The following is a 13,725-nucleotide window of genomic DNA, read 5'->3' as shown; positions in this document are numbered from 1 at the left end:
TTGGAATTCTCAGTGACCAGAGTGTGCCTTAGGAAAGATCACTGGCCCATTGAGGTGTTGCTTAACCAAGAAGACTAGTATTTGGGGCAGAATGAGGACGATGGTGATGGTAAGATTAGAAACACAGCCGTGAACCTTGCAGGAGCACAGGAGAGTCTGCATTCCTTAATACAGCTCTGCCTATCAGGCAGTGTTAGAGAAGATACCAAATGACAGCTGCTTTTGAACTTGAGAAATCCAGGCCCGCTGAAGGCTGCAGTCACCCTTTTCTAACCTCACCAACCGTCCTCGAGTTCTCAGAAATAATTGCCAGGGCTTCCCTTTTAACTTGACTGATTCCTCCGGTAGCTTACGTTTGAAATCATCTCTTCGTGTGGAGCGGTCCCCCATCTCTTGTCTTGAGTGTGTGATCTTTGCTCTAATTATGTTGAGAGAGCCCCTTACTTCACCTGGCTCTGGTTGTTTGTGAGCTACTAAACAGCCACAGGGTTAAGGCAGGCCTGGATCAGAGAGCAGCTCAGCCTCTCAGGACCCCAGTCTCTTCCCTTGAAAAGGAGGAGATTGGACTAAGGTCATCTGATCGTGTGACAGGAGTACGTGACAGATAAAGTAATGAAATTCTGTGCCGTGAAAGCAACCAAAAGGGCTCTCCAAGGTCCCTCAGCTCTGGCTGCCACAGAGCCCAGGCGATGAGACAGAAAGCAAGATCGCAGAGGAGACGGTTATCACTAGAGACATTAAAGCAAGAGGTAGAATTAGTACTGGACCCAAACTGACAGTCTTTGACCAAGAATTAATTAGAATAGTTTTTCTTTCCTGCAATAGAAAGCCAGCCATTGGGAACCTGTAGCTGGTTACTGACAGACAGCATGGGTAGGATGTCTGGTCGTCTATCTTTGCTGCTGGTCCCTCTCCTGGATCTGACTTCTCCTAATGCTCTGACTCAGTTAGGTTCTTCCGATTTTGGAAGCTCCTCCCTCAAAGTGCCGGTGCCCTGTCCTCTGCTCAGTGTCTGGCCTCACCCACCATATTGCTGTCACCTGCTGTCACTTGGTGGTGACACCTCTGTCACCAGTGCCTGGTGCAGTGCCATGGAGTCCCTTCAAGAAATGTCTCCTATGGCTGGAGCACTTGACCTTTGCCCTCACCTGTTAAGTCATATCTAAGTGACAAGTACAGCTCCAACCCTTTGCCTTCCCCTGCTGGTCAGCAGGGGCAGAGCCCATCCCTGGTCTCCCCCTTTTCTTCCTCTGATCTCAGACTGAGCCCACTGAGAGTTCTGTTTGCAATTGTTCCAGTGCTGGGTGAACTAGGTGCTCCCTGTGGACATGGGTCTTGATTTATATTCCACGAGGCTCCCACACAACACCTAGCAGTGTGCTGAGTGAATGACGGTGTGTGGGCTGCTGCCCTGAGACTCACGGGAAAGCAAGTACAGGCGATCTAGTCTCCGCTCTCTACTAGTGCAGCGAATGCCTTCACCGGTGCCTTGCTAGGGAACTCGCCTGAGGCCGTGGAAGCAGAACTTTTTCATTTAACAGTGTATGTGGACAGTGTAACCCACAGCGTTACTTCCTTCCGTGTTCTTTAAAGAGATGTCACCTTCCCCCCAACTGTGCCTTAGCTCCTGCTTGCTTTCTCCAGCTTTCTCCTGTGTTCTTCGTAACATAAGGAACCTCAGGACTTCCAAATCCTTTTTGGAAGGAGTCAGGATGGGAATTTAAATAAATAAATATTCTTTGTGCCCCTTTTAGAAAGCTGGCCTAGTTTTCTACTTTGTGTTGAATTCCCATTTGTGTTTTGGGTCATTATACAGCACTTGGTTTAGCCAATTAAGTTTCTTCTGTCTGGTGCCTTTATTCTGAGTTAGTATAGCCTTTTCTTGAGGCTTTAATAGTGCTCCTTTGAGGAGCATCCTTCTTTCTGGAGTTCTTTCTTGTTGCTTAAACGTTTTCCCCACGGGACCTTTGACAATTTCCCCCAGCCTAGCAATTTCTGCAAGTGCTTCATAACGCACTTTATATTGCTCCTGTGTCAATCTTCAACACTTAGAGATTTCAACACTCAGTGATCTTAAGTTTCTTTACCTCCCAAACCACATTGTTCAGACTTCTATTTTCTCTCCATGGAACTTCCCTGCAAAGGGAGATAGACTGAGATGGGAAAGCATGTTGGAAGCTGTGGGAAGTGTAGCTCAGCCTCTGGACTTTCTGTTGCCCTCCCACCCCCAAGCACAGCGGTCTGGCTGTTACTTAGTAACAATTCTGTAGCAGAAAGTCCCCTGCGAAGGTTGAATAGGTTGTGTAGTTTGTTTCTCAAGTGTAGCTTAGCCAGAGCTCTTGGGCTTTCTGTAGCGGATTCCCCCAAAGTGGTCTGCAAATGTCGTACAGTTTGTTTCTTTAAAGACAGAGACCTTAAGTCAGAAGGCCTGTTTTAAACCTATTTAGAGCCTCTCTTGCTAGTAAATGTAGCTAATTTCACTAATGCTTACTGCAGGTACCACTATTTTAAGTGAATACACACACACACACACACACACACACACACACACACACACACAGAGGCAGGCATGCATATGCATCTGCACAGTATAATGTTTAAAAGTTAAAGCAGAGTATTCCTACTTCTTGATAAGAAAATTGTTGTCTGGGATTGGGGATTTAGCTCAGTGGTAGAGCGCTTGCCTAGCAACCGCAAGGCCCTGGGTTCAGTCCCCAGCTCCAGGAAAAAAAAAAAAAAGAAAGAAAAATTGTTGTCTGTTTATAGTGTGATCACTAATCCTTATGCACTTATTTGCTTCTGTTTAGTGCACTTCTCTTGTCTTCCTTTTCCCTGTCTACTGGTTTAATCACCTCTCCCATGTTCACACCCTCAGGGTGAGAGGCTTACTCACACCCCTGCCACCAAGGTCAGTTCTATTATGTTGCCTAGGCAAGGTACAGGGTCAGTTCTCCTGCTCTCATGACCCCAGGTCAGTTCTGCCATAATGCCCAGGCCAGGGGTAAGGCCAGTTCTATACAGCCCTCAGGCATTAACATGTCCCCAGGCAGCAGACCAGACTAGGGACATCTGCCTGGCTTTTGGTGGCAACAGACTCTGCTGCTGCAAGGCCACAGACCCAGATATGGCCCCCAGTGGCAGGACAGGCCTCATGTATGGGGTTATTTGTCTCGGGCTCAATCTGGCTTGGGGTCCACTGTCCCAGTCAGAGTTCTTCTAGTCTTCAGCATGATCCTGCTGGGCCCTGAGGCCCCAGGCGGGGTTTAACTCCTGCTGACTTCCTGCCCTGGGAGTTTGTCCAGGCCCCGTGATTCTGGGCTGGTGATCTCTCAGGCTCATTTACTCAGATGTTCATAGGTCAGAACACTGAGCCTAACCATTGCCTCTCTCCTCTCTGCCACCTACTGACGCACAGGAGACACAGCAGCCACACCTGCTGGGGTGAGACAGACAGGGTCTGTCTCCTTCAGTGCCCAGCAACAGCTATGTGATACCACTACCTGATAGGACCAGCTTCGCCGACATTTGTGCCCTGTACTGTCTAGCGTAACCCAGGACTGGCTAGTCGGGTGCTCCGATGGTCTGCTTTCTCTGGCAGTTTCTTTTTTTTTTTTTTTTTTTTTTTCTCTTTTTTTGGAGCTGGGGACCGAACCCAGGGCCTTGCGCTCGCTAGGCAAGCGCTCTACCGCTGAGCTAAATCCCCAACCCCTGGCAGTTTCTTTAAAATGCCTCCACGATGCAGTGTAGACAGGAATCTCTCCTTCATCAGGAAAACGTGCCGTTTCTCAAATTGTTACCCTATCTCTTCACCAACAGAAGACAGTCCAGTTCTCAGTGCACCCAATGGTTCGTGTGTTCACTGAGCTGGGAACTTGGTGGTTTCTTTGCTGCTGCTGTTTCTCTTACCCTGTCTCTGGTCTGGTTCATTTTCCCTCTCACAGTGGCCCTTCACAGATGGTCTCCTCGTCACACACTTTGAGGCTCATCTCAAATGGCACTTCTTGTACATGCTTGGTTTATAGGCACATCCTGAGAGGGGAGAACAGCGCCCCTCTGACACCATTGCTGTGATTGGGAATAACTTGTCTGCCTTCCATCGCTATGAACGAGGAGTTGGTATTATATCTGCGGTGTATTAATTGATATTTTGAAAATTTCATTCTAAAGATATGTATCTATCTGTAATTTTATTTATTTATTATGGGGGTTGCTTTGTCTTGCATATTCTTAGAAGGGTGGCAGAAGCTGAGGAGTGTTGTGGGTGTCCTGTGTCACTCACTGACTTACTCCCTTGAGGCAGGAGGGTCTCTCACTAAGTCAGAAGGTTGCCATTTGGGCCAGGATAACAGAATTTGCCTGACTATTCCCTCTCCCTTCATTTCAGTGCTGCCATAGGCACACATGATGATGCCCAGCCTTTACAGAGTTTTGGGGATTTGAACTCAGATCCCTGTGCTTATACAGCATGCACCGTTACACACTGAGCCATCTTCCCAGCCCTGTCTTTAATTTTAGAAAATTCTCAGAAATGGTACATGCTCCTGTGTGCTCATGTCTCCATCTAGGATGCCCAGCCGATGTCTGTCAGGCTTGTATTGTGTCTTCTACAGTCTTAGCTTTCCTTTCCTATTTCCTGTCTTCTTGGTTCTACTGTCTGCTGTGAGTAGCTGTCCCAGACTTCTCTTCAAATGAGGACCTTTCTGTCTAAGCTGTTCAGCAGTGAATGGATTTTTGTGACTAGTTCCCTTGGTGTGGTGGTGGTGGTGGTGTGTGTGTGTGTGTGTGTGTGTGTGTGTGTGTGTGTGTGTCCTTTGATGCGTTTGTACCTTGTATTCATGGTATTGCCTGCTTTGCCTGCTATGTCTCATCCTGTTGCTTTAGTTTTTATTTTCATTCACTACTGTGTATATCTGCCCGTGTCTGCCTCAGTGCAGGCTGTTTCCTGTGTGGTGGCCTGTCTTCCGTGGTGTACACTTTCCATTTCTGCTTACCTATTCTCTCAGTCATGGACGTTTCCAATCCCTCTCATCTCTGTACCAAGCTCAGTGAGGCTCGTTTCCTAGTGGGCCTGTGTGTGTCCTCAGGAGAATGCTTCCCAGGCTGCAAGCATGTGTGTACTGCCTGACTCTGAGCTCTTTACCCGACTGCCATCCTAGAACAGTGTGGATGGCAGACCCACCAGTGCTCCCTGAACCCAGTTCTGCTACGCGTTTCTATTTGATTTTGAAGAAACCGAGCACCTCCTGAGCCTTAGTCTTCTCATCAGTGAAAGAGGATAATGTTAGTGTCTGCCACTAACATGGAATACTGTGTGCGTCTTAGGTGTTAGGGAACAGAAGGCGTTGATAAGCAGAATGGCTCATTCTGTCATACCATCACTGCCTGGCAGTCATTTCGCTTGCCCTTCCCTGCACATTCCATTTTCCCCCTAGGATTATTGGACTTTGGTATATTTTTTAGTTATAAATCCCTTGATGCCTTTAAACTTTGCAGATGTTATCTCCCACTTGTGAATCTGCGTAGAGTTCTGTTGACATCTATACACACAAAATACAAGCCCTCCAGTTTCTTTTAGGGCATCATTTAAGAAGCCTTTTCTTACTCTCACTTCAAAGGTCCCCTCTGAAACGTTCTTCTGATACTTGCTCACCCGGCCTTCTTCACGTGCTCTGTGGTGGCAAACATCCTTTCTGGGTTTTTCTGTTTCTCTGTGTGTGTCTCTTTGCTTCGGTTATGAAAGTTGTCCAGTTTCTTCTGATGCATTCCAGAGACAAGTTTTTGTGTTAATTTCTCAGACTGGGATTCCTGGAAGACACAGAATGCTTGCCGTGCCTATGAGGTGTGTGGCTCCCTGCATCAGGTCTGGATGACTAGGGCCTGATGTCAACTTCCTGGTGCTCAGTGCTGCTTTAGCATGGGGGGATGGGCCTGGGCCCTGGGCTTCATGCAGGGTCTCAATTCCTGCTCCCTGTCCTTGGTCTGCTGGAAGCCACATCTCTTGCCTGCATTACTGCAGTGTCCTTCAAGTCCAGAGCCTGTGCGGGAGCTCGGAAGCCCAGGGGCACCGGTCTCAACTCCCATTTGCTATCCCAGCTTTGATTTGACGTCTCTTTCATTCTCAGGTGCCTGGGGACTTTCTTTAACTTGACTATGTATTTTAAAAGCACTTCTGTGGGTTTTATCCAGCATTTCTGTATGTCTGTAGTGGTAGAAAAGATGACTTTATATCACCTCAGTGTGCTGTTTTGCCAAAGGTCGGTTCTGAAATTAGCAGTCCTGTTAGTTTTAGTATTTTTACTTTTAATACATTTCTTAAATAGCCCTTGCCTGTCCTTGAATGTTTTGGGCCATAACTACCTCCATTCTCTTTTTATTGATCAATTCTACCACATTGCTAGCATCCATACTCACTGTGTGATGTGCTTCCAAAGGACCTGGGCTCAATTCCTAGCACCCAGATGGTGGCTTACAGCCGTCTATAACTCCAGTTCCAGAGGCTCCAACACTCTCTTCTGGCCTCCGTGGGCATTGTAGTCCTGTGATACACATACATACATGCAGGCAAAACACCCACACAAATAGCATAAATGTGAATAAAAATGTTTTTCTCTCCCGTTTTTTAAAAGTGATCCTATAATTTGATTGATTTGTTCTTACTCTGCTTGACTGCTTATTCATCAACTCACTGCATTATTTTTTCTTTTTACTTGTTGATAAGACTATTCAATAGTTTGACTACAAGGATCCTGTGGGCAGTGCTTACATTTTAAATTTCCTGCATGTTTTCTTTTGCTCTAAGTAGCATGAGATGGAGACAGGTTCCCACGCTGTGCCTGCTGCTCCTGCTTCGCAGCCCTCTGCGCTGAGAAACACACAGAACTTTCTCCTCTGTGGCATTTGTGCAGCCCTGACTGGGCTGGCATTGTTATGTAGACTTGGGGTGACCCTCTGCTTCCTTGCTGCTGGGGTGCAGGCCTGTATCGCTACTGAAGCCCAGGTACCTCTTTGTAACATAAATGTTAAAACCACCTCACAGGTACTCAGGCGGTCGCGCTAATGCTCCCAGCCACCCTCTTTAAGGAAATCGAGGTTATAGGAACTGACAGATGTCAGCCACCGAGGTGTGGGTGAGGGGCGGGATGGCTACAAGTGGGAAATAACTCTACAGTCTCTTGGGAACGACTCTGTAGGATTTACTCTGTGCCTGAGTGTTTTGCCTGCATGAATGTCTGTGTGCTTTGTTTGTACCTGGTGCCTGTGGAGGCCAGAAGAGGGCATCATATCCCCTGGGACTGGTTACAGGTAGGAATAAGCACTGCTGGCGCTCTAGGAGGGAGAACTCACGAGAGTGTGCAGGGTGCTCCATGACGGGGTGCTCAGCCCTCATCCCTTCATTGGCCAGGGTCAGGCTTTCCTGACCTTGCTTGTTTGGCGGGGGCTTTTGCATGGGGCCTCTGTTCCTGTGATTTTCTGCTTCTGCCTGACACCCATCTTAGGGAGCAACTGTCTCTCCTCTAATCGAGGTTTCTCCGTCATTCAGCTTCTTGATTAGTGTCGGGACCATGTGTCTTACATGCCCTCCACATACACCCTGAAGCCTGCACTGCAGGAGATGCCAAGAGAAGCAGCCATGATTATTGAACAAAGACAGCCACTATTTCTCTTCTTTTTAAAGAGGGATTCTCCACCTTCTCTTACCCCATGGAGATACTACAGTTTTGTCTTCAGTATAGAGTCTGCAAACCCAAACCTGAGCTGTGCCCTCATCACCTGTCTTCTTCAGTGTTATCTGGACCGTCCTGTCAGCAACCTGCAGTGTTGCTTCTCCTCATGCCATTCAGTTCCTGAAGCACTTGACTCTCCTTCTGTTTCCGCCTCTCATTGGTTTTTCTGGATCTCTTTCATGGTAGACTCTGCCTTCAGAATTATCCTCCTTAAATTCTGTAGAAACACCACTGAAATAACATATTTAAAATACACCTTTGATCATGTGACTTCCTACCACAAATCTCTTTAGTGGCTTCTCTTTGCCTTTAAGAGAAAACCCAGGTTCTTCCATGTGGCCTGCTCACCACTGTGCACAGATAGATCCCCATCTGCCTCTCCAGACCCATCTCTTGACTCTCCCAGTTCCTCGTCATGTTGTAACACCGCTGATCCATTCACAGCCTTCCTCCACCCCAGACCCCTGCTAGGGGGACTCTTCTTACCTGTGTGCCTTCTGCAGGCTGCACTGCATGAACCGTCTCAGCCCTTGCCATCCACTTACCTTCTCGTCTTTTAAGATGCAGCTCAGAGAGCTGGAGAGATGGCTCAGTGTGTAAATGTCTTTGCTACACACCATGAGGGCCTGCATTTAGATATCTATGTAGCACTCTCCATAGATATCCCTGGGACATCTCTACTCCCAGCACCTACTGTGGGGAGATTGGAGGTGGAGACAGTAGAGTCTCTGGAAAGTCATGGACCAAGTAGGCTGGTATTTGCATTCACATACATGAATATACATACATCCTACACACACACACACACACACACACACACACACACACACACACACACACACACACACAGAGTCAATACTCTTTCTCCAAGCTTTACTCCGACTCCTGGGCTCCTGTGTCCAAATCCAGGTTGTTACGTGCATATTACAAATGCCCATCATTATATTTCCCTCTGATTGGTGTTTCCTTCTACCACGTCATCAGCGGTATTGTGTGAGGCAGCACTTTAAGCACTGAGAGACAGCAGGCTGTAAAGACCCTCTCCCAGTAAAGCTTAGGCATTACCTAGGAGACAAGTAAGGCACGGCCACCACATCACATACCTGTAGGTAATGTGTGATAGCTGAAAGCAGGGCAGGACAAGGTGCGGACAGTGACCCTGACCAAGTGTTCTCCCCTGGAGATGTTCTGGACATGACCATTTTGGATCTGTTTGGAGACTTGAGGATAGACCCCTGAATATAAACACAGTATTCATTCTTGTTTCTTGTGCACTTGTCTGTGTCATTACACACAGATACTTGTCAGTACACTGGAGTGTTGACTGATCCTGTATCTGTGACACCAAGTCGGTGCCATTTCATTTGCAGCCAGCAATGGTAGCACACGGCTGCAAACTGATATCCTATTATCTCAGTGGTTTGGGAGGCAGCGGCAAGAGGACCAGCTTGAACCACATAAAGAAAGACACTGTCTCAGAAGCCAAACAAACAGAGAGGATGAAGTGGTTTCTGACTCTGAAGCAGTTCAGATTACACATGTTCTACCTGTGCAGCCCTCGAGCACTAAGCGGATGGAGGTGAGCGCACCAGCCTGGCATGCATGTAAGGAACCCTGTGGCTGCTGTGTGCTCTGTGCGATCCTAGGTCAGCAAAGAAGGCAGTGCTTAGAGATGAGAGCGGAGGAAGAATGTGGCAATGCAGAGGCAGCCAGTGGTAGTTAGATCACGGTGTGGTTCATTATAAGAACCTTGACTTTGATCTGACACTGAAGCCTTTGAGGCATTTGTGCAAAGAAATGCTGGGCTCTGACTGTGTGCTAAGTAGATCACTCTGGGTGTTGAATAGAAGGTAAGACAGGAAGAGTTATGGAGATCACTTATGAAATTATTGCAGAAATCCTGATAGTTGGGGATGGTGATTTAGACGGCCGTAAGGAATGAGAGGTGCTAAGACTTACATATATGCAAGTAGAACCAGTGGGGTTTTGAAAGATTGGATCTAGTATATGAGGAAACACCAGCATCAGGTTACTATGGGTTTTTATTTCTAGTTTTATTTTATTTTATGTGTATAAGTGTTTGGTCTGCATGAATGCCTGCATACTACATGCATGTTTGGTAGCCTTGGAGGTCAAAGGAGGGCTTCAGATGCCCTGGAACTGGAGTTACAGACAGTTGTGAGCTACCACATAGACGCTAGGAGTCAAACTTGGGTGTCTAGAAGAGCAGCCAGTGCTTTTAACTGCTGAGCCATCTCTTCAGCCCCCATTATAGGGTTTTGGTGTGAACAGTTAGGATGGGATTTTGGGAAGTGGGGAAGATGGCAGGGAGCTTTGGAGTCATAAAGTTTCAGAAGCCTTTTAGGTTTCCATGTGGAAGGTTGAGAAAGAACACAGGAAGTTGATATACTGTGTGTTGAAACCAGGAGTTAAAAGAAGCTTGAGCTGGAGAGGTAATGAATGCCCAGCAAAGGGCACAGGGAGGCCTGGCCAGTGAGCCAGTGGAAGCATGAACCACATGGCAAGTATGTACGGGGGAGGGTGATGGTCCCTGCCCAGTGCTATGACAGCTGAGCACTGACTGGGACATCGTATGTCCAGTCTCTGTGTCTTTCTCTCCTGCTGGCTGGTACTCCTGGGGATGGGGGTGGGGAGGTAGGAGGGGAATACAGCAGTTACAGCTCCCAGATCAGCCAGTAGTGGTGACAGGCCTTTCCACAATTGGTTTTCCCTCAGCTACTCTGTGGAATGGGGAAGGGAAGGTGGCTCCTCTCTAGAGTCACCATGAGGTTCCGGTGAGACTGTGAATGTAGAGCACTAAGCATGGTTCCCGCCTAACTAGTCACATAACTGTTATAGTTATGAGCAATTCAGGAGGTACCTGTACCTCCCTGCTGAGAACACTGTTGGATGGATGGATGGATGAATGGATGGATGGATGGATGGATGGATGGATGGATTGCTGTTATTGGATGAGTGAATTGTCCTTTGGTTTGTTGAGCATCTCCCCCTAGGCCTTTCTTTCCTGAATGCCTGTTTGTTTAACATAGTCCTTTATGGGTCTCTCTAGGACTTGGTGGAGTCTGAAGGTCTAGAGGAAGGGTTCGAGGGTGGCGCCACACCATGGAACTCCCTAACTACAGCCAGCAGCTGCTTCTGCAGCTCTACGCCCTGTGCAAGGAGCAGCGGTTCTGTGATTGCACCATTTCCATCGGCAACATCTACTTCAGGGCCCACAAGCCAGTCCTGGCAGCAGCCAGCCTCCTGTTCAAAACCCTGCTGGATAGCACAGATGCCATCTCCATTGATGCATCAGTGGTGAGCCCTGAAGAGTTTGCCCTCTTGTTAGAAATGACATATACCGGCAAGCTACCTGTGGGCAAGCACAACTTCTCCAAGATCATCTCCTTAGCAGATAGCCTGCAGATGTTTGACGTGGCTGTTTGTTGTAAAAATCTTCTGACCAACCTCGTAAACTGCTCTGTCCAGGGGCAGGTGGTAAGGGATATCTCAGTGCTGTCCTCAGAGGCAGGTGGCAAGGAATCAGAGAAGCCTCAAGTAGAAGTCCTTTCCTCTGAAGGTGCTGGGGAGCCCTCTTCTTCCCTGGAAGTTTCTGCCATGCCAGCAGGCACTGAGAAAGCCAAGACCCAGGAAGTAATTCACATGGTTACTCAAGAGATAAGTGCAGACCCTCCCATTGCCCAGGAGGTTCAGGTGGCTGCAGAGATCACAGGGGCAACTCCTCACACAACCGAAGTTTGTTCCCCTCTCCCTGCTGGACAGATCCCAAGTGAGGCAAAGGCAGCCAGTACAGAAGCAGGTACCAATCATTTGCTTTTGTATTTCATTTTATTTAAATTTGTATTTAATTGAAGTATATACTTCTATTGCCGGTTACAGTATTTGGTGGGTTTTATTTTTTGAAATTCTTTGTTTTGTTGTTTGTTATTTTGGAACTGAGTCCCTCTGTGAAGTCCCAGCTGACTTGGAACTCACCATATAGACCAGGTTGGTCTCTAACTCATGGCAATCCTCCTGTCTCTGCTTCCCAAGTGTTGGGGTTACAGGCATGCATCACCATGCCCCACAAATGTTTCATTTCACTGATAATTTGCCAAAGGTCACCATTAGATAGAAACCCACAGTATACTGCAGCCCATTGCTGGATCTTCTTTTCAAGTGGCTTGTCTGTTGGTATTGAGAGCTGAAGTGGGCTACAGAGCAGAGAAACAGTACTGAGACAGCAATGCCCTGCTTGCCAGAGTGACCCAGGACTGTCACCAGATAGATGGTGTGTAGGGGGAAACCTCAAGATGCTGACAAACTGCTTGTCACTTGTGTGCTAGGTGGGCCTTCTGTGACTGAGGGCTCTCCTCAGCTGAAAAACTGCTTTTTTGTTTTTGTTTTTGTTTTTACCATTTCAAGTATGAAAGCCCTCGGTTATTTCTTTCTTGTTTTCACTCAGGGTGTGAGAGGAAGCAGGACCAACTGACTCTCCTGCTAGAATATGAAAGTGTCTTCTCAAGTGCAGCCTTGCTCACCCCGGACATGCTGAGGAGACTGGAAGGATGCTCTGAGATTGAAGGGCCTCAGAAGGAGGTAGGTGCCCTGAGCTTCATTTGTGTCACCATCTCTGGAGTCCAAGTCAGCGTCCCTCACAGGTGAGAAAGAGGGACATGTAAGCCACCCACATGAAATGGCCTCCCTCCCTTCCCGGAAGAGCTGGCCTGAAAGGCTGCCAGGTGCTGTGCTTCCAAAGGACACTGTGTTGTGATCACATGAAAGTCAAACTTCTTTTTCCATCAATTTTTTTTTGTCTTGTTCTTGAGACAGGGCCTTGCTCTGTAGCCCAGCCTGGCCTTGAACCCCATTCTACTTCAGGCTCCCAAGTGCTAGGATTTCAGGTGTGTACCACGATGCCCAGACTATCACCATTTTTGTTGTTGTTGTTGTTGTTGTTGTTGTTGTTGTTGTGAGACAGGGGGTCACTATGTAGCCCTGGTTGGACTAGAACATGCTATGTAGACCAGGCTGACCTCCAGCTCACAGACATCCACCTGCTTCTGCCTTTTAACATGGGTACACCACGCCCGACATTATAACCAGTTTTGAGCCATAATCATACCATTCCTTTCCAGTTAATTAAGGATAAACTGACGCAGAAAGGTGGTCTCAGATAACTCCAAATCAGGGAAGTAGATCTCAGAACACATACAGAGTATTTCATAGAAGCACACAGCAAGTGGCATCTCCTGGGGAATATAGTGGCCCTTTCAGACATTGAAAACTCAGTAATAAACATTTGTTTGGTAATGCTATGCTAAACTTGATAAATAATTTATCTCATTTAATCCTCACAGAAATTATGCTTCTATTTTTTGACCTGTTTTATGGCTGAGAATACAAAGAGGTAATACAGCTTGGTAAAGGCACTGAGCGCATAGAACTCAGAACCAGACCACAAACCCAGGGACTCTGACTGTTCTGTGTGGTACTGAGGGTAGAGCTGGGCCTTCCCTGTGTGTGAAGTACTCTACCACCCAGTACCATCAGCCGGAATTCTGACGGAGAGAGCTGCGCACTAAATTATCCTGATTCCAGCAGGGCAGAAGTGACCCGTATGTGTGTGTAAACACTTCGCCTGACAGGAAACCGCCAGATGGTTGTCACGCTGTGTTTTAGCTGCCCTTTTCTGTTTTCAGGCAGGCAACCGAGACCCATCCCCACCTGTGCTCTGCACACCTTACCCTGCAGGGTTCATGCCACAGGCACTTAGAACCCACCTGCTTCCTTTGTCAGCCTGCATCCCCCTGCGGAGCGCTCAGCAGGCGGGCCCAGCAGGGGGGGCGGATCTGCTGGGGCCTCGCTGCTGCAGGCATGTTAACTGCTAATTCCGCCAGTAAATGCCTGCCAGCCGTTCATTGTTTTCCTGGCTCATTGTAGGTTACTTTTTAGAAAATAAATTCAAGATTCTGTATTGATTTTAACCCTGTTAATAAAT

The 13,725-nt window shown here is 47.6% G+C and overlaps 1 protein-coding gene and 1 non-coding gene across 16 annotated transcripts in view; one reads left to right on the top strand and one right to left on the bottom strand.

The window, feature by feature from the left end:
- Nucleotides 1-13,725, top strand: part of Zbtb40 (zinc finger and BTB domain containing 40) — a 67,236-nt gene that overhangs the window by 18,556 nt on the left and 34,955 nt on the right. For 13 of the 15 annotated variants that reach the window (XR_015619913.1, XR_015619912.1, XR_015619911.1 and 10 more), the window contains 2 exon segments: nt 10,795-11,544; nt 12,190-12,323. Coding sequence is in view for 10 of the 15 variants with exons in the window: in NM_001437144.1 (NP_001424073.1) it covers nt 10,848-11,544; nt 12,190-12,323 (831 nt within the window). In the remaining 5 variants the exon portion in view is untranslated. 15 annotated transcript variants of the gene reach the window in all.
- Nucleotides 3,326-3,455, bottom strand: LOC120103324 (small nucleolar RNA SNORA17). Its single transcript, XR_015621606.1, has one exon. It is a non-coding gene; the product is annotated as a small nucleolar RNA SNORA17 (small nucleolar RNA).

Source organism: Rattus norvegicus, chromosome 5 (genome assembly GCF_021556685.1).
Source record: "Rattus norvegicus strain SHRSP/BbbUtx chromosome 5, alternate assembly SHRSP_T2T, whole genome shotgun sequence".
Lineage (NCBI taxonomy): Eukaryota > Metazoa > Chordata > Mammalia > Rodentia > Muridae > Rattus > Rattus norvegicus.
The sequence above is the reverse complement of the archived record's forward strand: the minus strand, read 5'-3'. Positions and strand labels throughout refer to the sequence as shown.